Consider the following 24779-nt stretch of genomic DNA (forward strand, 5'->3'; position numbering starts at 1 on the left):
CACCGCATCGCTATCAGCGTACCCTACTTAGAAACATACCGGTAGTTATATTCCATAAATAACATTAAACGGTACGTTATAAATTATATAGTTGATACATTTGTACAAACGTATTACGTAGTTTATGAGTGTGTCTGCTGGAACGTGTTCGCGTGCGAACTTCGCCTATCGTGTTACATCTACCGCCCTTATATCGCTACGCCTATTAACCTGTACCACAAATAAAATTTTGCTTCTATTTAAACATCATTATCCATTGCTTTATACATACTTATATATTCGTCTAACTATTTCTAATTAGCATTCAATGTATGTTTAGATCTTTTTGGCTACGTTAAAGATGATTGGCAGTGATTCACGGTGTTGGTTCTACAAATAATATCTCGTCATCTATTGTTGTTTTGTTATTCTTAAATATTGTTGTATTTATTTTAGAATTATATTTACATTCATTACTTCTGATTTGATATTAATGCAATTATTGTTAAGGAAATCATTTATTTCGAGAGATAATTATGTGAAATAGGGTAAATCTCTTCCCGTAATGTATGAAGTACCCACCTACGAAAGAACAAACGTAAAAACACTTTTTTTAAATAAGTAAACGCTTCACTTAACGGCTCCCAGTAGGATTTTCTCCAGTGTCGGGGGTCCGGAAACACACGCAATACACATGCACAAACGCTTAGATCACGGCAAACATCTGTATAGCCAATACAAATGTATACCGCGGCTATCTAACCCGCAACTGCCAGCGCAACGGCCTTAAGCCAGGTGTGATTGTTGTGCTGACACGTCGTCAAATTAAAAAAAAGGAGTATTATATGCTTCACACCATTATTTGTCTGGAGTAAAATTTGTACCGTGCATACGAAGCCGTTCGAACGTAGCAATTGAAAAATTGATTACCAAGAACTTTGTAGGTTACCTTAATATTTGAATTAAGTATTTTAAGTTTAAACTGAAGAAAACGTTTACATAATTGAAAATATTGATACTTTTCGTATATGGTATAGTAGGTAGCATAGTCTTATCTGTCAAAGTAAAAAGAATACGCCAACATGTTTAGGCACTATTTTGCGTCTGTGTTTCAATGTGTGATAATTTAAAAAATCATATATCATTTTTCACCAAATACCCTCACTATAGCAAAGTATTTTCAACTAAGCTGAACATAACCAGATAAAGCCAGACAGGGTAGACAGGTACCTGCCTACCTTAAGCTTGGCATGATAAAACATATCTAATTTTAATATTAGTACAGATAAAAGAATTTTATTCTTATTACAGAATATGAGAATAAATCTTACCGCATATTATTCTGGAATACAATCCCTTTAGTGGTGGCATCCACCTGAAATGCTTTCTGGGTGTCAGATAATATTTCTAAATTTGCGAGTCTAGTACACAATGTAAACTCAATATTTTCAACACAAAATCTTGTATTATGCTCCTTGACGTTTATTTAATTTATGAATGAAATGTTACTGTATCACGTCGTGAAATTTTAAGAAGTGATTTAAATAATACTGAAATCGTTTTATTGCTTTGAGTGTAAAGAATATGAAACGATACTGAAAAATCTAAACATAAGTAACCAAAAAAGGTTAAGCAAACCTTTTTTTCACCAGTGTTGGAATTTTGAAGAAATCTATGTGTAGAAAAATATTTAACAGTAATATTTAGACGGTCCAGTGAACGAAACATTTTGATTAAATCGGAACGAAGTTAAGACAGGATATGGAAGAGGAAAGTTAAAGACCTACGACTTCGAGGGAAATTTTAAAATTTGTATTTTGGTCTATCATAGCTTATGACACTTTTAGACCAGAATCATTAGTAAATTGTAGTTGAAACTACACAATGTAAATACTGCACATCCATCACATGAATTCTGCCCACCTTACTCATCACAATACAACTTGAGACCAATTTTATTTAGCTGTAATCTGTTAAGTTGAGATTTCGGTCAGATTGTTCCAAATTTTGAGAGAGATATTTCATATTATGCCAAAATTAATGAAATTTAGTCTTTTCTTATTTATAGTAATATTGATATGATTTAGAAAACAATGTGTTAAAACCCAACCTTACCGTTTTTGCTTATAAATTTCTTCAAAGCTCAGGCGTATTGCTTACAAACGAATACATCATTGTTATCACTCCGACAGCCTTGCATCGCTTCATAGAAATGTTCGACTTTCTAAGTCACGTGATCTTGCTCAACATCTATATGGTTTTATACAATTATCCTTGATAGTCATACCACCATCATGGAATGGCTCAGTGAACAAAACACTGATCCTAATCAAAACACTAGGCTCAATTCTGGACTAACAACTCTTTTCGAGTGTTAAGTTATTTTGTTTAAGGAATATATTTTCAATTGAAATGTCTATTGAATGGAAATATAATTCGGTATCATCTATCATCTCTGGCTAAACTCATTACCATACGTTAAACAAGTATTTATAATAATCAATTCTAATATTTAAAGAACAGAGGACACGCTGTTATAAATGTACATAGTTTACTTATTAAGCAGGAGCGAAGTCCGAACGAAATTTAATTATTTCCTCAGCGATGTCTAAAACTTATTTACCTTATAATTGAATCAGGTGTTTTGGGAAATAATGAATTCCTCTTTGTTTTGCGAGGTGACAAATTGTCCCTCGCCGTCGGCATTGTTTCTGAACGTCACTTCTCTCAGTTAATCAGTGCGAATGAATGAGTGAATGAGTGAGTTATCCTTTTGAATCTATTTATTTTATTAGTTGCCCGAACAGACTTCGTTCTGTCAAAAGTTAATAGTAAAAATAATTTTTTCTAATTTTTTTTTAAGTATTACCTTCCGTGGGCCTTAAGGAACATACAAGAGAATAAATTAGTCGAATTTGTCGAGTCATTCTCGAGTTATGCGCCTAGCAACATTCATTTTTATTTATATATAAGAAGGTATACGTTATATAAATATTGTTGTTTTGTTGCTTATTTCATTAAACAATCAGACAGATTTAGTTGTTGTTGTAGTTAGCATAAGTACAATACAGGTAAGGTATTAGTTAGGTAGAGGGGAGTAGGAACGGGATTGAACTGAAAGATACTTTATAAGTTGTACGATTAGACAGCAAAAACTTAGGAAATAATCATATGCGAAAAAACAAATATCAGCTTCAAGTACGATCGATCATTGCCGTTAATAGAACTTTCATTTTTAGTACACTAGCGAGCAGAAGTGCGTAATGCTGCTGGCAAAATTATGTCGGCTTGTAGGTATGGTAAGGTGTACAGTAATATTAGCAAGAAACTAAAGGGCAACCTCCTTGGTAAGGCTTTAGAATAAGAACCGTCGCATTATCTAAGCTCAAAATTTGAATGTTTATCGACATAATTTGGTCACAAAAAAATAACCCTAACCTATCTAACTTGAAAATGCGGTTCTTAATCTAAAGTCTAGCCATCTCCTTGAAGACGTCTAAAATAATAAGGTTCGTTCCTTGTATATGACAAATATTTGTAACGACCATACATATATACAGAATTGGTTGTGGTTTGGGTGTTTGTAATTGTTGAGCATACGGAGAATCGATATCCTAGTAGGGGCCGAGAATTCTAAACAGTTTTTATATCCTCAATTGTAGTAAGTGCTACAACGGTGATGATTAAATATTGATATTAAAAAGAAATCGGGAAAACTTTAGTACACATTCGTCCAATTACAAAATTGTATAACACTAAAATATTTAACTTGAAACCTTTTAAAATAAATTAAACTATGTTTGTTTACGTGGTCTTCGACACGTCAGCGAGGGAACTTAGCGCCAACGCTGGTCCCTACGGCGGCAGGTGTTGACGACAATGTGCCTCGTTACCGTCATTATGCACGCCGCATCGACTGCATTGACGCTGTACTTGTAAACGCCACACGGACTAATAGAGTGCCACCTTATGTCCACATTGTACCTAATTATTATTGTATTTATATATTATAATTCGAAAATACCAAGTTTTGTTCAAGGTTTGGTTTCAGAACAGTAGCCCTTTTGAAATATAGGCTTAAATAATAAATGTTATAGGCCTTATATGCTTCTAAAATTAAGTCAGGTTTAAAAAACAGAGCTATGTGAGTAATTCAAGAACTTTAAGCTTCCTTTTCGAGACTCTAATGTCATCTAGGGGTGGTATAGTAAGTAATCGGAGTACGGGAGCGTATTAATTAGGCTTAATTCCTGCCCAGTTGGTTGTTACCTTTATCATTTACATCTATAGCAATAAAAACAATATTTTGTTAATGAGATTTCTATTTAGATATAAGTACATATACCCTTTCGCACATATAATTAAATCAAATTATATCCACATTTTAAAATTATTGCACATCATCATATGAAATGTTCTGTACAAAACGTTAGTCACTGCGGGATTTAGCGGCAAACAGGTCGCCATACAAATGCTAACGCGTTGTTATCGACGCGTCTCTGGGGCGAGCCGGGCAGAGCTCGTATGCTTCATTAAGTCACCCCTTAATGTTGGTCAAACACTTGATACTTAGTTGTATATGGCCGGACATCGCGCAGTACTGTTGTTACTAGATTAACTTCTAGATAAACTAGTAGAGACAATTGTTAAAAATTGTTGAGTTCCTGTAATTTCTCCTAAGTAGAACCGAATTGTTAGAAGCTTCACGTTAGCTATAATTTGAATTATTATTGTTATTTTTAATAAAATCAATTTATTATGTAGAATTGTGTTTGCTCGCAAACAAAACAAAACCGACTTGAATTTCATCGGGGTAGACGATATAATTGTCAAGCAAACACACGTTATCAAAGATCACTCAAACAGTACATTATAATGGGACCATATAACAAGCGCCAACTTTCTATGAAAAAAATCATCGAATTCGGTCTGCCTAGTAAAAAGTTCTAAGGTAACATATTTAAAAAAATATATAGTTGAACTAAGAACCTCCTCCTTTTTTTGAAGTCGTTTAAAAATGACGATTAAAAATTATTTTTAAGCCTACTATAAAATATAAGACGAGTGTGCTTTAGACCACACGACTGAAGTTAAACTTTCAAAACTCTTTATATCTTCACTAACTTATATCTCCCTCTCAAATCGTCACGCATTCACCAAGTTATTTCGTTTTCTGGTTGCACGTGTTCTTCGTTAACTTTCATCTTCAGATGCAGATGCAAGGAATCTTGGACAAGAAAACACAAAGTTCCGAAACATGCCTAAACAAGCTGGGCTCTGTGGTTTAGGCACAACTCTTAACATATTTGACGCATTTAGTTGAACGGTATCTTTAAATATATTAGTGGATAACTTCCAAGGTAGTTTGAATGATGACACATAAGTTCACGCCATTTTTGGCGCGAAATTGTGGAGGCCTATGTCCAGCAGTGGACTGCGATAGGCTAAATGGATGTGTGACATTGGACATATTCTTTGCTCTTGCTTGGTATTTGGGCCACATTTAGAACGCTGTAAGCAGCATTTAAGTAGAGAAACTCTTTAGAGACTATTAAGACTATTACGTATGTGACTGTTATTTGTTTAATCATTTTTTTATTGTCTTTTATTACCATGGGGTCAAATATATCGGTTCGGATCATTAATTTCGATTAAAAAAAGAGAAAATCTTGGTTAATAACTTTTTTGTTAGCTTTTAAAAGAGAAGCTATTTCATTTGGAACAGATTAAGTTCCGACATGAAATTTATTTAATGAAATTAATTATTATTTATATATAATTATCATATTTATTATATTATTATTTTATTTAATTCTTATTTATATATATTATTAATTATTTAATTATTATAATGAAATTAATATTGAAAATAACCATCAAGAAACTGAAGAATTACCATTTTAAGAATACTCATTATAGCTTAATTTAAGGTAATCTTGTACGAAAGCCAAAGCCTTTGTCATTTATATAATGCATTTCATTGCACTAAGTTACTCCTTTAAGCGGTAGACAGTAGCCTTACAACATCGGGACGCCCGCAATAATGTGGAATGTGTGCTATAATTTCATTTAACTGAGTTCGTCGGCGAGAGTGTGCGACTTTAAAAGTTTACTCGAAATTCAGTTGTTGTGTAAAGTAGTTCTCCAATTGTGTTCGTATGCGAGTTTATGGTCAGGTTTCATTTAGTTTCGGTAGTTTGCACGTGGCATTTGTGTGTGAATATATCTGTTGGGTGCTTTGGAGATATAAAAATATATATTATATATTGTTTTAAATAAGTTTTAGTTATAGTTTTGTTCGAAAGTGTTTTGCAGTAGCATCTTTATTTTTACTGGGTTTGCTTTAATATAGTTTGGTAGAGTACTTCGTTTCTTAACACTATAAAAAGTTGATATATCAAGAAATAAAATCACATACGACTTTTATATGCAGGTATGAGATTTGCGGCTGATATCTTGAAGAAATATTTTAAGTGTAATCTATATTTAAAACGAAATACATATTTATTCTGCCACCAACCCGCCTGTCCAGCGTCGTGACTATGGGCAAAACACGAGTTCACGTTATTTTTGGCGTAAACTTGTGGAGGCCTATGTCCAGCAGTGGACTGTAATGATGATGATATATTTATCGTGTTTTGTTCGCCTTTTTGATTGACGATATTTTGAAAATATTTAGTATCCATCATAGTGTCACTGACAGTGAACATTTATATGCAATTATTATTTTACACTTTTACGAAACTAATTTGAGCTACAAGAAAATATTAATTTCATACTTTCGAAAGTGTTACTTTCATTTAGTTTAATCCTTACTTTTATGAGATAAGTCATTCCTATATCTACTTTTAATGAAGAAATGAAATGAAGTGAAGTTAATTAAAGTTTAAATTCAAATAAAAAATAAATAAAAAAATCGATAAAAATAATAATAAAAAAAGTCTGACAATTTAAACATCCAAAACCGATACAATAGACTTCAAAGCTTGTCTATAAAGCGTCCGATCAGATAACTTTATGGCCCTTCAAGATCGGTACCGATACGAGAACTTAGCGTATCCGAATAATTAATTATGAACAAACATAAAACACTTAGTCGCACGCTGACGAGGGGCACTACACGCTATCAATATTTCTGACAGCTAGCACTCGGTGGGACAGCCTGTCATAACTCACGGGTACGCTAAGTTAATGACTTCCATACCTCTGTTTCAATATTTAACGTATGGTAATTGATTTCATAGTATTACCTATCGATAATCGACAACATTTTAATTTTTATTTATTGCACAATTTTGTAGAGTTCTTACTTTTACCATCATTAAAATAATTAATTATTTATTGGTTTTTGAAAGATATGTGATGTGATGATGATTGATTCAATTTATTACATCCTAGGGCTTAGAAAGAAAGATTAGAAAAAGTGAAACCATTATACTACTCCACAGCCGGTTGGTGGATATATTCCCTACTATGAGTAGCGATCGCATTCAGGTGCATATAATAACTTCTGGGGCAGACGGCTTTAGATGCTCTACTAGGTAAAGTTAACAATTAGTACAAAAATACAAATATTTATCCCACACGGGAATCATACACTCAATCGCCGGTGTTTAGGCGTGTTGGAAAATATGTGTATGATATTAAAAGTTTTAAAAGTGCTTAATTGCTAAACTTTTTTCATTGCGACATAAATAACGTCGCTTAGGTTATTGAACCACATGTTGGCGCTTTGATTAAAACTCATTGCTTCATGAACAAATTTAGAAAATTTTCATATGATAACATAATTTCAAATTAAATTTATAAAGTATTTTGAACATTTTTTATATGTAAAATCAACATTATGAAATTACTTTCAAACCCTCGTTACGAATATTTATAATTTTTAATCCTTTAATTTTCTAATGACTGTTTTTTTAAGTAAAAAATATAGTGAATGAAAATAATAAATATTTTAACCGAGGTAGGACACAGCAGGAAATTTCCGGGAGGAATATGGAGAAGCTCGACTGGGGTAGTGCCTCGATCTTACAGAAGATCACAGCTAAATGATACTGCTTTCAAGCAGTATTGTGTTTCTGTTGGTAAAAGAGGCGACCAGAGTACTTGAAAGGAATTGCGTATAGGACCGGCGACGCGTTTGCGATGTTTCTGGTGTAGCAGACGTCTATAAGCCCCGGTAATCGCTTAACATCAGGTGAGCCGTAACTTTGCACAAACCTACACTAGAAAAAAAATACAGGTTATAGAACAGTTCAAATTATAATATTTTAAAATTTTAGTTCAAAATGTCAACATCCCTGCTTTCTTCCTTCCAAGTATCTATTTATCGGTATGATAATAATTAAAGGAACATACATGTACATACTATAAACGGACGTAATCAAACCATTAGTCTATTGTAACTCATTGCTTATCCTGTCAATAGCTTCAATTGGTTCAATCATGGTGTCCAAATTCCCATAAATGTTTAATTAAGCTCATTCATCCTTTATACTGAATACGGTCGTACAAAGCTTAAAGGCTTAATTGTGTCTGAGTAACACAAAGTATTATTGTTTGACAGTAGAGTAACTGTGTATTGAACTGTGTTAGAATTAGTCTCACTTGCCTAATTACAATAAGGACAAGTTAATTACTACATAATTAGTCAGTTAGTTCAACCATTGCAATCCACTGCTGGACATAGGCTTACTTAAGTTTGCGTCACATATCCCGGTTTTTCACAATCCTCATCCAGCCTACATCACGCTACGTAATCTTACGTAGATCGTCAGCCATCCAGCAATGAGAAGAAGACTCACACTGCGTTTGCCAATACGCGGTCTCCACTCCAGGACACGTCTCCACCAACGGCCATTGGTTCTGCAACACAAGTGACCAGGCCACTGTCACTTGAACTTTCAAGGATTTTGTTTAATCTATACAAATAAATTAAATTAGAGTGTCTGTTTGTATTATTTAAAAACTGCTTTTTACTAAATGCATATAAATGTATACACGGTACATATAACAAAATAACATTTTTTATCATTTGTGTCTGTATATCTATCTGTCTGTTTGTTACGGCTAGTCTCTGAAAGGGTTGGACCGATTTGACGAAAATTTCACTAGCTGATAGCTGATGTAATGAGGAGTAACTTAGGCTACTTTTATTTTAGATTTTTTTTAAATTATATAACTGCGAACTGACTATTTTGTTCAATTCTACGCGGACGTAGTCGCGGGCACAGCTAGTTCTAAGTAGAGCTTTTGCTATTACAACAATGAAAATTTACCTGACAATATTCCATTTAAATATTATAACTATCAAAACTCAAATATTTGTCTAGAGCGTACACTTCGTCTTTAAGAGAAACGTTTAGTTTATCATATTAATTTATGAAGCAACTATATTTAGTTTATTTAATACAAGTAGAATAGTCTTGTTAAGTTCGCAAACTAACTAGTTCTGGAAAGCGTTCCCACAGACAAGCTACAGGAATTAAATTTGTGTGTTCCATATTCCGTTTGATCTTTTGGTTTGGAGATCGCTTATGCATTCTCCTCATTCTGCTCTTTCACATACTCTCACTATATGAGAATGAGAAAGAGATCTACATTTTTAATATTTAATAAGTAATTTTTTTTCCATTCTTCTATACCCTATGTAAAATTGGCGATGTTAATCATTCTTGATTGGTAGGTAAATTATTTTCAATCAATCAAAAAATTATAAATTATAAAATATTTGAACTGCCGTCTGTTTATTTCTCGTTTCGGTATTTTGTGTCATTTTTTTTAAGCAACTGGGTCGGCACACAAATGCACGGCTCACCTGATGGTAAGCGATTACCGTAGCTTATAGACGTCTGCACCACCAGAAGCATTGCGAGCGCATTGCTGACCCTACCCCTAATTCCCCTCAAGGGCTCTGGCCACCTTACTCATCAACAAGAACACAATACTGTTTGAAAACAGTATTATTTAGCTGTGATCTTCTATAAGCTCGAGGTACTTTCCCAGTCGAGCTGCTCCATATTTTGAGCAGGAAATTTTCTGCTATGCCCTACCTCAAAATGTTTAAAAGGCAACGTTTTTGGTGAATTTTCAATCAAGCGTTTTTCTTAGACATAGACGTAACAGTCTAATATGATATTGTATGCTTTCCAATTAAAACTAAAAGCTTAAAACAACTATTTCTTCTAAATAAACCAGATCTGCCGTTCTAGTCTATTCCAAACCAACGAATCACTTCTTAAGTAACTCTCCTAGTGGAAATTATTACTACTCCTCACCATTATTCCTAAAGCTAGTAAAATTATATATTGACACATATAAGCAATCATAGCTACCATCAAATGTAAATTAAAGCGTATACCCGAGTCACATCTCGACGCAAATGCACTCGTTCCCGCCATTGATGCTTTCAAAGGTGGCGTCATTGCTATGTCATCTGATTTTAGGATTCAGTACATTCACAAACCGAGGCAGCGTTCGTTGGGTGCTTGCAGCGTTTTCTATGTTAATACGTGCACCTCATACATACATACATGATTCTTACAATGTATTCAGAAACCAGAGCCAAGTGGGAGATAACTGGGGTTGGAAGGTTTTGCAGCGCTGTTCTACAGACACATTTAAATGATATATTTTATTTCATTACGATCGTCCCAGTTCTCGTTTCACATTTATTCTTAAATGTCTAATGATTTTAAGATTATTTTACAAAAATTGAGATTTTGACTGTAATTAATGAACATGGTAATTTTGTATTAATTTCAGTAATCCTTCTACCAGTAAGTGTAGTAGTTATAATGTAGGAAGCATATACTCTATTGCTTAAATAGTCGAGTTGTATGACATAAATAAATAAATAATAAATTAATTAATATCTTATATAATAACACACACACACAAGTTCGTCTGTTCCTACGGTAAGCAACTTAATACTTGTGTTATAGGTAACGGCCAACTGTTATAGCTAGACACTTTTTTGATAAATATACATATATATATAATACATATATAAATAAAATACAAAGATTAAACGTAGACTCAGGCGGGAATCGAACCGACAATCAACAATCAATCAACTGACATGCGCAGAAAGCAGGACCACTATATTTAAAAAGTTTTGTTTGTGGATCTGTTATAAATTACGTAAAACTTATTATTTTCACTATACTCGTAGTAATTCTAGTAATGTATATAAGTAAGTTATTTTCACAGCTGTGCCAATATAAAAATTGTTTTTTTCATAATTACGTTCCATATATTTAGGATTCCGTAACAAGTAGAAACTTGTGGAATATGTATCAAGCACGATAAAGTGTCGAATAATTAAAGAATAAGTTACCCCTAAGCAAAACAATTTTTTTTTTATTTAGTAAAATTATCGATTTTAGAGAATATATTTATTTTTATTTGTAGTGCTTACTGAAATATTTATTGTCTATGGATAGTCAAACTCGCACTTGACGTAAATTTAATAGACGTCACTGTGGCAAAGTTTTGTTTACAGAAAGTAATCACAATAGGTCTTTAATTACATCCTGTCGAGTAAATACACTGTTTTTCACTAATGACTTTAAACATACGATTGTGACATGAATAAATTCTTAATTTAATACATTTTATATATAAAATAAAATTGACATTGGTATTACTGAACTGATTTTAATCAGCCTGTGATCGTACTGATGCTAGGTGAAGACTGCTCTTCTGTACATAAATATTGTAATCATATATTGTTTACTAAGTACAAGTAGGAGATTATTATATTAGTTGGTGAACAGGGAATGATTACAGTTTAATATGACTGCTTCACGCTAAAATATTTTTTTTATACAATGATAGGCTTGTGTTTGAAAAATAAATAAAATAAAATAAATATTAAACTGTATTGTGATGCAGGATGTGTACAAAAACATTCCCTTAGGAATATAATTAAAAAGATAACTGTTGAGTGTAGACGTTTAAAACAAATATTAATATAAATTTCCACATCTGATGCTAATTGATATTTCTGTTGTATCAGCCTGGAAAAAAGTATAAATAAATAAAAATCCTACGTACTAAAACTTTTTACATATAAAACAAAATTATACAAATATTTTTATACTCCAACCTTATACAAGCAATTTCGTTCCCGTAGGCACGACCAACGACCAACAAGCCTATTCCCAACCTATAACCAATGCACCAACTTATATTATAACTATAGATATATAGATAAGTAGAGATAATGTCCAGCATAATACACAAAGCAGAACAAGATAATCAATGAACGAAACAGAAATGGGTGTAAGTGTTTGGGTTGGTGGTAATTAGTCGTAGATGGGAGATAGCGAAGCGAGCATCGCGTCGACGTGGTAGATCGGTGATACCACAATTGATGGCTGGAGGGCACGCTACACGAGCTCGAAGCGCCAGTGATATCATCTTTTGTTTACATGTTAGGTTCTAGGTACTTTTGGAGGTCGTTAAAGATGCACACACTTTAAAAGTCGGTAAAATTGTACTCATTTTATAAACTGGCTACTCTGTGTCTCTGTCTGTTATTTTTATTTAAAAATAGAAACAATATCAAACATTTTGTGCTGTACATTTAAAATATATTAATACGGTAGTCCTTCGAAACTTTATGCAACGTCGTACACAACATGCAGTCGGAGACATGCACAAAGAGAGAATGATTTGACTTATCCTTCAATTTCATGCCTCGTATTCCAGTATTCGAGAATTTTTTTTTTTCATTAACTACAATGGCTTCGCGCAGCCGCCATGTTTGATTTTTTTTAATGTCACCTATCTAAGAACACTTGGGCAGCTAAGGCGAACCTAACGATACCTCAATTATGTAAATCCGTTCAGTGGTTCTGGAAATATGAGGTAGTAAAGAATATTACATACAAACATACATACATACATACAAGATACGCGCGAAAAACATAACCCTTCCTTGGCAGTCGGGTAAAAATTAGCTGTGCCCGCGACTCCGCATTCCAAATTATTATTTTATTTATTTAACAAGTTACGCGGTTAAGGCTAATACTAACAAGAATAAGAATAGACGAGAAGTATAGAAGAGAATAGTAAAAAGTTATTGCGGATTTTTAAGAAGTTCCCTCGATTTCTCTGGGATCCCATCATCAGATCCTGGTTTCCTTATCATGGTACTAAACTAGGGATATTTCCTTTCTAACAAAAAAAGAATTATCAAAATCGGTACATCCAGTAGAAAGTTATGCGGTATAATAATAATACAACGTAGGTCGACGAAAAAAGCGTCAAGTAAAAACGCATTATTAGATATAACTCGAAAAGTAGTTGTTAGATCTCAAATAAATTTAAATTGAACCAAACGGCACACACCACCTTGCGATTAAAAAAAAATTGTCGAAATCGGTCCACCCGGTCAAAAGTTCTGATGTAACATTCATAAAAAAAAAAAAAAAATACAGTCGAATTGAGAACCTCCTCCTTTTTTGGAAGTCGGTTAAAAATAGGCACTTGATCATCTCATCTCTTCAGCAAAGTGCTATGCATGAGTTCACAAAGATTTCTGAGTTGGTACGACTAAAAAAAAGCGTAGCAACTCGCGCAGGGTACAGATAGTATATAATAAAATATTAATACAGTATGCAATGTAAACAAAGTTGCGAGTGTTAGCTTGGGTAATTTATAAATGTATCGGGTACAACTATCGCCTTAAATGGCCTTTCCAGTATTCAATCATTTAATTTAAATACGGTACCATGTCATATTTCAGAATTCCTATGACTTCTGATAGTGTGGTAAGTAGTAACATGGTCATAAGACTGTTACCTAAAGTCTGTTTCATAATGCGCGTGGATAAGCAGTTAAAGCCCGTGGATGTTGTTTAGCGTAATAAAAAATAATTTGATCAATTCATATTACAGCTGTGTGGTTACGGCAGTAAATATAGCCACTCCCTCTCTTCCCGTGGGTGTCGTAAGAGGCGACTAAGGGATAACACAGTTCCGCTACCACCTTGGAACTTAAAAAGCCGACTGATAGCGGGATAACCATTCAACTCCTGGCTTTGAAATACACAGGCCGAAAACGGGCAGCAGCGTCTTTGTTGCGACAAAGCCAGCCCTGCGGTCACCAACCCGCCTGCCCAGCGTGGTGACTATGGGCAAAACACTTGAGTTCACGTATTTTCGGCGTAAGCCAGCAGTGGACCGCGACAGGCTGAAGTGATGATGACAATGATTAGTGATATTACAATACTTAATTATATCTTAGCTATCAGAGTACCAAAAGCGATGTCAATTTCAAGACTAAGCTAATAATTCCCGGAAATATGTCACGTGAATTGAGATGTTTATTGGATTCGGGAATTTTCAATAAAGTTAGAAATGTTAGTCGTAATTTAATAAAGAAAAATACTCATTTGTCAGATAATCCCCGTTTTCCACCCGACACTTATTCGATTTGAGAGAAACGTCTTTAATAATGATGGCGCGAAGAGCACCTTATATTCAAGATGTGAATATCCTATAAGTTTGGTTTTGATTGTGAGATCAAATCCCTTTACATACTAAGTGTCGCACGTGGATTCACCTGCATTCATTATTACTATTATAGGCAATACATTAAGCAAACGACTTGAGTTCACGCCATTTTTGGCGCGAACTTGTGGAGGCCTATGTCCAGCTGTGGACTGCGATAGGCTGAAGTGATGAATTATTGCTATGGCTCCACTGCTTGTCCTTGGTCTGTATGTTATAGGACCATGTTTTTAAAACAGAAATAGTAACTTGAAATTGTCACAGAATATATATTTTATTAGAAACAAAAAGCCATAGATGTTCAAAAATGTTTAGAATTCCTAATGTGTGGGTAAATCAAAAATAAAATCGTACATATTAAAAAAAAAGCCATAGGCTTAAAAAACAAGTGCAATAATTAATATACTATTAGTATTTTTTTAAATAATAATGAACATATTTCGTTATATATTAGTATGGTACAGAAGGGTGAGAGTTAAACCTATCGAAAAGTTACAAGATTGTATCATCTTCATACTACTTCACCTATTTATGTAGACCTTATAATATGACATATGATATTTTTTTCAAATATTGTTTAGGTTAGGACGATTGCTCCGGTGTGTGGTGCTTGAGCGGTGTTGACGATGCCTAAACACCGGCGGTCGTGGATTTCCGCTCGGAAAGAATATTTGTGTTCATACAATTTCCAATCTGGTTGTCTGTTCTTGTGGGTCACCTAACCGTGCCTCGGAGATCACGTTAAGCTATCGATCACGGTTGTTATCATAAACGTGATGGCGACCGTTACTAACAGTAAAGAATATAACTACCAACTCACAGTGGAGTATTGAGGTGGATTAAGCTCTGATCATTCTCCTAAATGGAGATATAGGCCTAAGCCCAGAAGTGGGATATTACAGGTTGAATCTATTCTTTATGCAGTAAGTATTAAAAAGTATTCTAAGGGTTAACTTATTTTAATCTTACAGAAAATACCGACCAAATATATTAACCTTCACTTTAAAGTCTGTTTGTTAATAGGTTGTACCTTTGAGACAGTCCAGCATAGCAGTCGTGGCCGAGTGGTTAAGGCGTCTGACTCGAAATCAGATTCCCTCTGGGAGCGTAGGTTCGAATCCTACCGGCTGCGTATTTTTTTTTTTTTGTACATTTTAATATATTTATTTGAAAGAAAAATTATAAACAAATAGGTACATTTTGACGTAAAAATCTTATTACACGCATTCATCAGCTTCACCTGTATGTTTGTATGTTTGTAACCGACTCCTTTTGACTCACTTTAAACGTTCAGATTTAATTTAGACTTAGCAGACTTATCGAGGACCGATGATAATACACTAATTTGATAAGGTTATTTTTTTTTGTTTGGCTTATTTAACAATATATATATTATATAAAAGCGTGTTTTTTTAACCGACTTCCAAAAAAGGAGGAGGTTCTCAATTCGACTGTATTTTTTTTTATGTATGTTACATCAGAACTTTTGACCGTGTGGACCGATTTCGACAAATTTTTTTTTAATCGAAAGGTGGTGTGTGTCAGCTGGTCCCATTTAAATTTATTTGAGATCTAACAACTGCTTTTTGAGTTATATCTAATAATGCGTTTTTACTTGACGCTTTTTTCGTCGACCTACATTGTATTATACCGCATTACTTTCTACTGGATGTACCGATTTAGATAATTCTTTTTTTTTGTTAGAAAAAGGATATCCCTAGTTTGGTACCATGATAAGGAAACTAGGATCTGATGATGGAATCTCAGAGAAATCGAGGGAAACTCTCGAAAATCCAGAATAACTTTTTACTGGGTGTACCGATTTTGATAATTTTTAATTTAATCGAAAGCTGATGTTTATCATGTGGTCACATATAAATTTTATCGAGATGTGATAACTACTTTTTGAGTAATCTTTGATAACGCGTAATTGCTTGACTAGTTTTTCGTCGATCTACGTTGTATTACTCGTCGATGTAATTGAAGTCGGTTTTTTTTCGTTTGTCTGCAAACACAATTATTTTGTAAACTATTGTTTATTTTTATTACTTTCACAATTGTAGTTGAAACTATTAAAATTATTGATATTAAAATATTTAAATGAAAGTACACAGTGATTTCTTTAAAATATGTAACATCTTTATGTTCGAAAATCATATTTTTTATTCTATAATTATATTTTCTATTCTATTTCCGATTAAAAAATATATAAATATTCAAAGCATCTGTTTTGGATTTAATTTGGTTACTAATCTACACAAATAAATAAAAATTGAAGTGTCTGTTTGTAATATTAAAATAACCGCTTTTAACTATATTCATATGTATGTATACACGTTACGCATACTAAAATAGCATTTTTATGATTTTTGTCTGTGTGTCTGTCTGTTTGTTCCGGTTAATCTCGGAAACGGCTGGACTGATTTTGACGGGACTTTCACTAGCAGATAGCTGATGACTAAGGAATAATTTAGGCTACTTTAATTTAAGTTTTTATTTGTAACTGCTAACTTAATAACTATTTTGTTAAATTCCATGCGGAGAAAGTCGCGGGCACAGCTAGTGTGACATAAGGACGCCTTAAATTCAATATGGCTTTCCAGGTTATGTACGAAATTAAAAAAAATCTCATTTGTTGTACTCGAGAGAGCGGGTAGCGTTACTGATTTGATTAAAAAATGATCGCTATGGTATTTTTTAATAAGCCTCGACTCGGGTCGAGTATGCCTTTGAGTGAAGCCACGTTGACGTCTCGCGACGTCGTTGACGAGTACGGGAAAGAGTTATGTATCTGATGTACAGATAAATAATAATTTATGTAATTGAATATACAAAAATTCCGCATAACTTTTTACTGGGTGTACCGTAAAACGGGGTGAATAGGGATCAAGGGGTGAATCGGGATAAAATTAAGAAATTTTTTTAACGCTCCATATTAGGGTACCAAGTCGTTACAACTTTTACCAATTTTTGTGGGGCGATAGTAGATCTGTGGAACTTTTTATGCCAACACTGAATAAGCGCGAAATTAACTCCAAATTATCAATTTAACGTAATTGAAAATAAGCTAGACGAGACGCCGGTTACTACAGTGTTAGAAACTTCGTTCTATAAAGTTTATTTTATAGTAAGAAAATACGTGTGTTTGTTTAACACTTTATTTAGTGTTTGGGCCGTCATATACATAAAAGGTAAGTCTCAATTACTAATTAATATTAATATTATTTTGATAAATTAGAAAGGCATGCGAAATCTGTTGTTTTTGGGGTGAATGGGGACGTCTCAGGTATGAATAACAACGAAAGCGGGGTTAAACGGGATGAAACTGAGATCAATAGGGACGACTTATGTATGAATAGGTACAGCTTTGTAGGGTTGTCACTGAGCAGTTAAACGATTATTTTTTTATATATATCTAGGTAATAATTTGATTCATTAAATTATGTTTTTGCTTATAATTGCATATACATCCAAGATTATAAGCTGGATATGGTACTACACCATGGGTCAAATAGATTGATCGTGTTTGGTGTTGATGTAGTATTGTGTGGAAATATTTATATAAACAGTTATGCATTTTATTTCTTTTTTCTTACAGATATGCCTCGCGTGTATATATCAAAAAGCACCAAACCTTATAAGAGGTGTGATCCCTTAATATTTTAAGGGATAACAACCAAAAAATACGTATTTTATCTGATGTTATATACAAGGGTAATATGAAAAAACCTATTGAACTTAAACTTAGTGATAATCGCAACAGAAGTTCCAGTTATTATGAAGATAACACGAAACTTTCAGAACCTGAACCTGGTATGAGTGGTTTCAGAAGATCCAGTAATTACGAGAATAACACGGAACCTAAGCCTGATACAAGTGGTCTCAGAAGACCTGTTTACTATAAGAATGACTTGGAAATTCTTCGAGACTGATTTTGATTTTGATATTGTTTAATTGTTTTTTTTTATATTTATTTTTTTTTAAGAATTTCATAATAAGTTTTTCTTAGACAAACCATGTGTGATCCCTTATCTAGTATATAAGCGTAAAATTTCAAGTTAATTTTATACCTTTAAATAACATTCCATAGTGTTTGATCGCGTTAACGTTTTTATTTATAGTTAAGTGTTTTTAAAGAGTGAGTTGTTAGTTAATGATTTTTTTTTATATTTTATGTGCTAAAAGCTATTTTATAGTAAATTTATATAAGTTTGTTGATTTTGAAATGTTTAAATACTTCAATAATAATTTACAACCATTATCATTATTATTACAGCCTATCATAGTCCACTGTTGGACATAGGCCTCCACAAGTTTACGCCAAAAATGACGTAAACTCATGTGTTTTGCTCATAGTCACCACACTGGGCAAACGGGTTTACAAAATTTACAAAAGGTTCGTTCAATACGATTTTCCAATAAAAATAAACCATAGAAGACATAAGTGCATTTTATTTCAGCGACTATATTTTTAGGTATTGCATACTAATCATTTACTAGTATCATACTAAAATGCAACAGTTAGTGGTTTGTTTAGTAAATTAATTAATTAGATAAAACAAAATAAATAGGTAGCAAGAAATTGTTATATATTACACAAGTGCCAGCCCTGATGAATTTCTCTATTGTCCCTATTTTCGTCCCTATTAACCCCAATTTCCGGGTGAATAGGGAAAGCATATATTTTAACGTTTTTTTCATAAACTGAAATGCTAATCGCAAAGTTTTATATTTGATAATAGAGATACCATAAAGACTCAATCATTTCAATCTCAATACAGCAATATATCCGTAAAAAAATGCTTTAATTTTCTTTAAGAAGTTCAGATTTGTCCCTATTCACCCCATTTTACGGTACCGATTTTGATGATTTTTAATTTAATCGAAAGCCGATGTTTACCATGTCACATTTAAATTTTATCGAGATCCGATTACAACTTTCGGAGTATATATATATATAATCTTTGATAATGCGTATTTACTTGACAATTTTTTCGTCTACCTACGTTGTATTTACTTATCGATATAATTGAAGTCGGTTTTCCTTCGTTTGCCTGCAAACACAATTATTTTGTGTAATACCCGCACATGAGGAAATTATAAACATTTTTAATATCATATCAAAAGTACCAACCGTTCCAGCGGGGATCGAACCCACACTCGACTCACCGTGTCGGAGGGTTACTCTTTAGAAGTAAATTACGATCAAATCTAGTCTGTAACATTCCACACGGTGCACGGGCGTGGTGGGGAAACTCACAAGGACAGACAATCTGAAAGGACGTTTCACACACGACTCATTTCAATTGTCTATGTAGAGTTGTTAGAAAGTAGAGAAAGACTTGCAGCAGATAGCGTACACGTCTATAAACTATTGTCAGTCTATCTAACGAACAAAATATCCCTACTAATATTATAAATGTAAATGTTAGTTTGTTTATTACGCTTTCACGCGAAAACTACTGAACCGATCATCATGAAACTTTGTACACATACTCGTGGAGGTATTAGAAGTTACATAGGATACTTTTTAACCGACTTCCAAAAAAGGAGGAGGTTCTCAATTCGACTGTATTTTTTTTTTTTTTTTTTTTTTTTTTTTTATGTATGTTACATCAGAACTTTTGACTCGGTGGAGCGATTTCGACAAATTTTCTTTTAATCGAAAGGTGGTGTGTGCCAATTGGTCCCATTTAAATTTATTTGAGATCTAACGACTACTTTTCGAGCTATATCTAATAATGCGGTTTTACTTGACGCTTTTTTCGTCGACCTGCGTTGTATTATACCGCATAACTTTCTACTGGATGTACCGATTTGAATAATTCTTTTTTTGTTAAGAAGGGGATATACCTAGTTTGGTACCATGATAAGGAAACCAGGATCTGATGATGGGATCCCAGAGAAATCGAGGGAAACTCTTGAAAAACCGCAATAACTTTTTACTGGGTGTACCGATTTTAATAGTTTTTAATTTAATCGAAAGCTGATATTTGTCATGTAGTCACATATAAATTTCATTGAGATCTGATAACTACTTTTTGAGTAATCTTTGATAACGCGCAGTCACTTGAGTATTTTTTCGTCGATCTACGTTGTATTACTCGTCCATGTAATTGAAGTCGGTTTTTTTTTCGTTTGCGAGCAAACACAATTATTATATTATTATGAAAAGAAAATCAATGCAAGCGAAGCCGCGGGTTAAAGGTAGTATTGACTAGCCCGTTGGCGCAGTTTGTAGTGACCCTGCTTTCTGCTCCGAGGGTTGTGGGTTCGATTCCCACCCCGAGTCTGGGTGTAATATAAATATTTATTTATATATTTATATATGTATTATTTATAAGTATGTTTATCGAAAAAAAAAATATGTAGCTATATACCAGTCGGCTGTTACCTATAACACAAGCATTAAGTTGCTTACTTTAGGAACAGACGACCGTGTGTGTATTGTGTAGATATTTATTATTATTATTATTATTATTATAAATACGAGCAATTTAAATATATTGTATCTATTTGTATGGGTATCGGTCTTTGTAGGTCCCTACCGTGCCTCGGAGGGAACGTTAAGCAGTCGGTCCCGGTTGTTATCATGTACACCTGATATACTGCGTTTCATCGAATAGTTCCTATGGCGTTAATGTGGCAGTAATGTTTTCCAGTGTTCCGACATTATCTATAATAACTTACCTCAAAGTAAGGGTAATTTTATACACGTTTTTTAGTTATTCTAATATATTTATTATTTATTTTTATTTTGTTGCACACTAAAAACAAAAAAAAAAACATACTGAATAAAGTGCAAAGGTCTTATTACTGATTATATATTTAAAAATTATTCGATTGTTGTAATTTTAAAAATCAGGACGGTAATGAAAAGCATAAATAATTTTTTAATTTTTATTATAATTATGATCAGGCAAAAGATGCTCATCTAACGGACTTATACCCAAGAGATCGTCGTCATCTTCATCTTCCATATCATCTTCGTCATCAGAAGTGTCGCTATCGTCTTCCACTTCAATTATGAACCTGTCCATCTCGCTGTCAATAACTTGGCCATCAGCGTAATATTTTTCTTCCAATTTTTTCACGTGCTCACATTCTTTTCTCCATTCTACTTCGGTGATCGTTGCAAATGCTTCTTCTGTGATTTGGACGATTTTATTTGCTTCCTGACCTAGGTTTTTTTCAGCAATTCGTCTTTTTAAGACACTCCATATCAGCTCGATGGGGTTTAAATCGCAGTGATAAGGTGGAAGCCTTACCACTTTATGCCCATGCGCCTCCAACATTACATCGGCTTCATAAACAGGCGGTTGTTTGTGTTCCTTTATTATTTGAAATAGCTGGGCTTTTACCATACTTGGCAAATAAGAAAGACCATTACTTGTTATCCAGTTTTGCATTTCTGTCTTTCTGCTTGACATTGTTGGTGCTTTGTTAAGCTGCACTGTGTGGTAGGAGGCGTTATCCATCACCACAATTGATTGAGGAGGCAGATTTGGTATAAGCTTTTCATTAAGCCACTTATTAAAATTCGTCTTATTCATATCGTCGTGATAGTCGGCCGTTTGTAACTGAGATCTGAAGATCAGTTGAGCATTGGGTATGAAACCCATAGCACCACCTGCGTGGACGATAATCCAACGTGGCCCTTTGGGGTCTGATGATAATACATCTTCTTCTTCCACGCTTTGCCAACATTTTCCGGCGCAATATGTTGAATGTATATATGTCTCGTCCAAATATACAACTGGGCGCTGGTTTCCGAGACGATTATTTCGCAATTCTTCCAGGTATCGATAACGCCAGGCGACAATATCGTATCTCTCCATTAGAACTTTTCTTTTGGATCCACATTGTTTAAAATAAAATCCCATATCTTTCATTATTCTCCACAAAGTGGTACGACTTCCTTTGAAATTTATCTCGCTTCGCATTTCATGCAATAACTTTGTTAGAGTGGGCAACTCCTTTTTTACGGAATAAAATTCATGTATTTTATGCCTTATAGCACACCGGTCGAAGTCATCCAGTTCGATTCTTTTAGGCCGGGGGCCGGTTTTGCGTGGTGTTGAAACCTTGGTCGAAGTGCTGGCTGCGAACTCACCTTCTTTAGTGATTTTAGACACGTTTTTTTCGGATATACCTAAAATAATTCGGTTTATTATTTTTTTTTAAATATGCGGTTTATCTATTGTCAAAGTAATACGTAAACCAACATTAGTCACAAGTGCACATGCTTACCTAGGTCTTAAAAATAATTACCGTTAAAAAAAATGTTAGTTTAAGTGAGGAAATTATTATCTGCTACTGGTAACCCTATTTGACTAACCTGTCATGACGGCGACACGAGCCTGAACACATCTTAAAGGAATTAATGGGGCATTATTACGTTTTTCACGTTCACAAAATGTCTTCACCTTTAATACCATCATTCTTTCACCACTTTTCAAAGTTTTGGGCATGATTTCAGTCAAAAATCAAATGAAAATAAACAAAATCTGCGGTTGCGTCTTCTCGTTGCAATGAATTTGACAGAGAGTGGAGTTCAGTGGGGCCAACATAACGCCATAGGAACTATTCGATGAAACGCACTATAGCGATCGTTACTCATAGTAGGGATTTTATCCGCCAACCTGCAGTGGAGCTGTGTGATGGATTAATCTCCAATATTTCTTCTACAAGGAAAACTGGGCCTATAGCTGTGTGATATTACAGGCTGCAGTTATATTTCTTGATTACGTGTCAACACTGTGTCATAATAAAAATAACAAAAACTATCTTTAGGATAACAAAAGGCATACTTGAGACTTCAAAATACTCGCAGTCGGTAGGATTCGAACCTACGCTCCCAGAGGGAATCTGATTTCTAGTCAGACGCCTTAACCGCTCGGCCACGACTGCTTCCATTCTTAGTGTGAAAATAGTATACATATCTGTGACTTAGTGAAAGTTACTCTCAAAATATATTAGTGTCGAATATTGAGAAATAACGGTAACCATATTATGATGTGTGCTACGTCATTATTTGCAATATCTTAATATATATAAATTACGCGTTAGGTTGTTTGTCCGAAATGCACTCCTAAACTACTTAACCGATTGTAATCAAATTTGCACAACATGTGCAGTTTGATCCAACTTGAAAGAGAATAAAACATAGCCTATATTTTATTTCGATATATATAATTATTATGTAAAAATAGTGCGGTACAAATTTCGCCAGGTCGGTTAGTTTATTTTAAGCAGGTAATAATATTACCATTTTGTGAGTGTGAACTGAGCTTAACAGAAAATGAGAAGCGAGCTTAACAAAAACTAGTGATTTTAATTTCAAAGAAATGAAAATCAAAAATGATTTTATTAGATTGAACTTAATTTTAAATCGTTGTTTTATAAATTGACAATTGAAAAAAATGATAAATTTATTGCAGCTAATGTGGATTCAATCCCGATTCAAAATGTACATTCTGCAGATAAGAATCGGTAAGAAACGCCGCGGATAGTATTTAAGAAGTAAACGGCCAGCCAGTCACAATTAATTTAGTCATATATCGCATAAAATACTGCGTCACTAAATCCACATACGCTTGTCATTATTATCATCCTACACTAAATTTCTTGACTTCATCATTACAGCCTATACAGTCCACTGCTGGACATAGGCCTCCACAAGTTCACGCCAAAAACAACGTGAACTCATGTGTTTTGCCCATAGTCACCACGCTGGGCAGGCGGGTTGGTGACCGCAGGGCTAGCTTTGTCGCACCGAAGACGCTGCTGCCCGTCTTCGGCCTGTGTATTTCAAAGCCAGCTGTTGGATGGTATCCCGCCACTGGTCGGCTTTTTAAGTTTCAAGGTGGTAGCGGAACTGTGTAATCCCTTAATCGCCTCTTACGACACCCACGGGAATAGAGGGGGTGGCTATATTCTTTAGTACCGTAGCCACACAGTACCAAATTTCATGACTTAGCTATTTTAAATTCTTTTTATTATAAACCAGCGACCTCTATCCGTCCATATTTATTCACACAATAAGTAATCACCAACATATTATATATTAAAACCTTCTCCGAAATACGCTGCATCTTATGGTATAAGTATCATTCCGATCGGTTCAATAGTTTTCGCAGTATAGCCGAACAAAAAAACCAGTTCTCCATTTATTACTAGACAAGTCAATACATCTTTGAAGGAAATTCAATGTGTATATTATTTCTATATTAATCAGAGTATTGCTTCCTGATATTAGAATATGTTATTATATTATTA

The 24779-nt window shown here is 33.8% G+C and overlaps 1 protein-coding gene and 2 non-coding genes across 3 annotated transcripts; 1 reads left to right on the top strand and 2 right to left on the bottom strand.

Moving 5' to 3' along the window:
- The first annotated feature begins 15551 nt into the window (after positions 1 to 15551).
- On the top strand, positions 15552 to 15633 carry Trnas-cga. Its single transcript has one exon. It is a non-coding gene; the product is annotated as a tRNA-Ser (tRNA).
- A 5761-nt stretch (positions 15634 to 21394) lies between these two features.
- LOC123668430 lies at positions 21395 to 22054 on the bottom strand. Its single transcript, XM_045602164.1, has one exon. It carries the CDS (start codon positions 22052 to 22054, stop codon positions 21395 to 21397), a length of 660 nt encoding a protein of 219 aa, XP_045458120.1.
- Positions 22055 to 23329: 1275 nt separating this feature from the next.
- Trnas-aga lies at positions 23330 to 23411 on the bottom strand. Its single transcript has one exon. It is a non-coding gene; the product is annotated as a tRNA-Ser (tRNA).
- Between the last annotated feature and the right edge of the window lie 1368 nt (positions 23412 to 24779).

The sequence above is a fragment of the Melitaea cinxia genome, chromosome 3, assembly GCF_905220565.1.
Source record: "Melitaea cinxia chromosome 3, ilMelCinx1.1, whole genome shotgun sequence".
Taxonomy (NCBI): Eukaryota; Metazoa; Arthropoda; class Insecta; order Lepidoptera; family Nymphalidae; genus Melitaea; species Melitaea cinxia.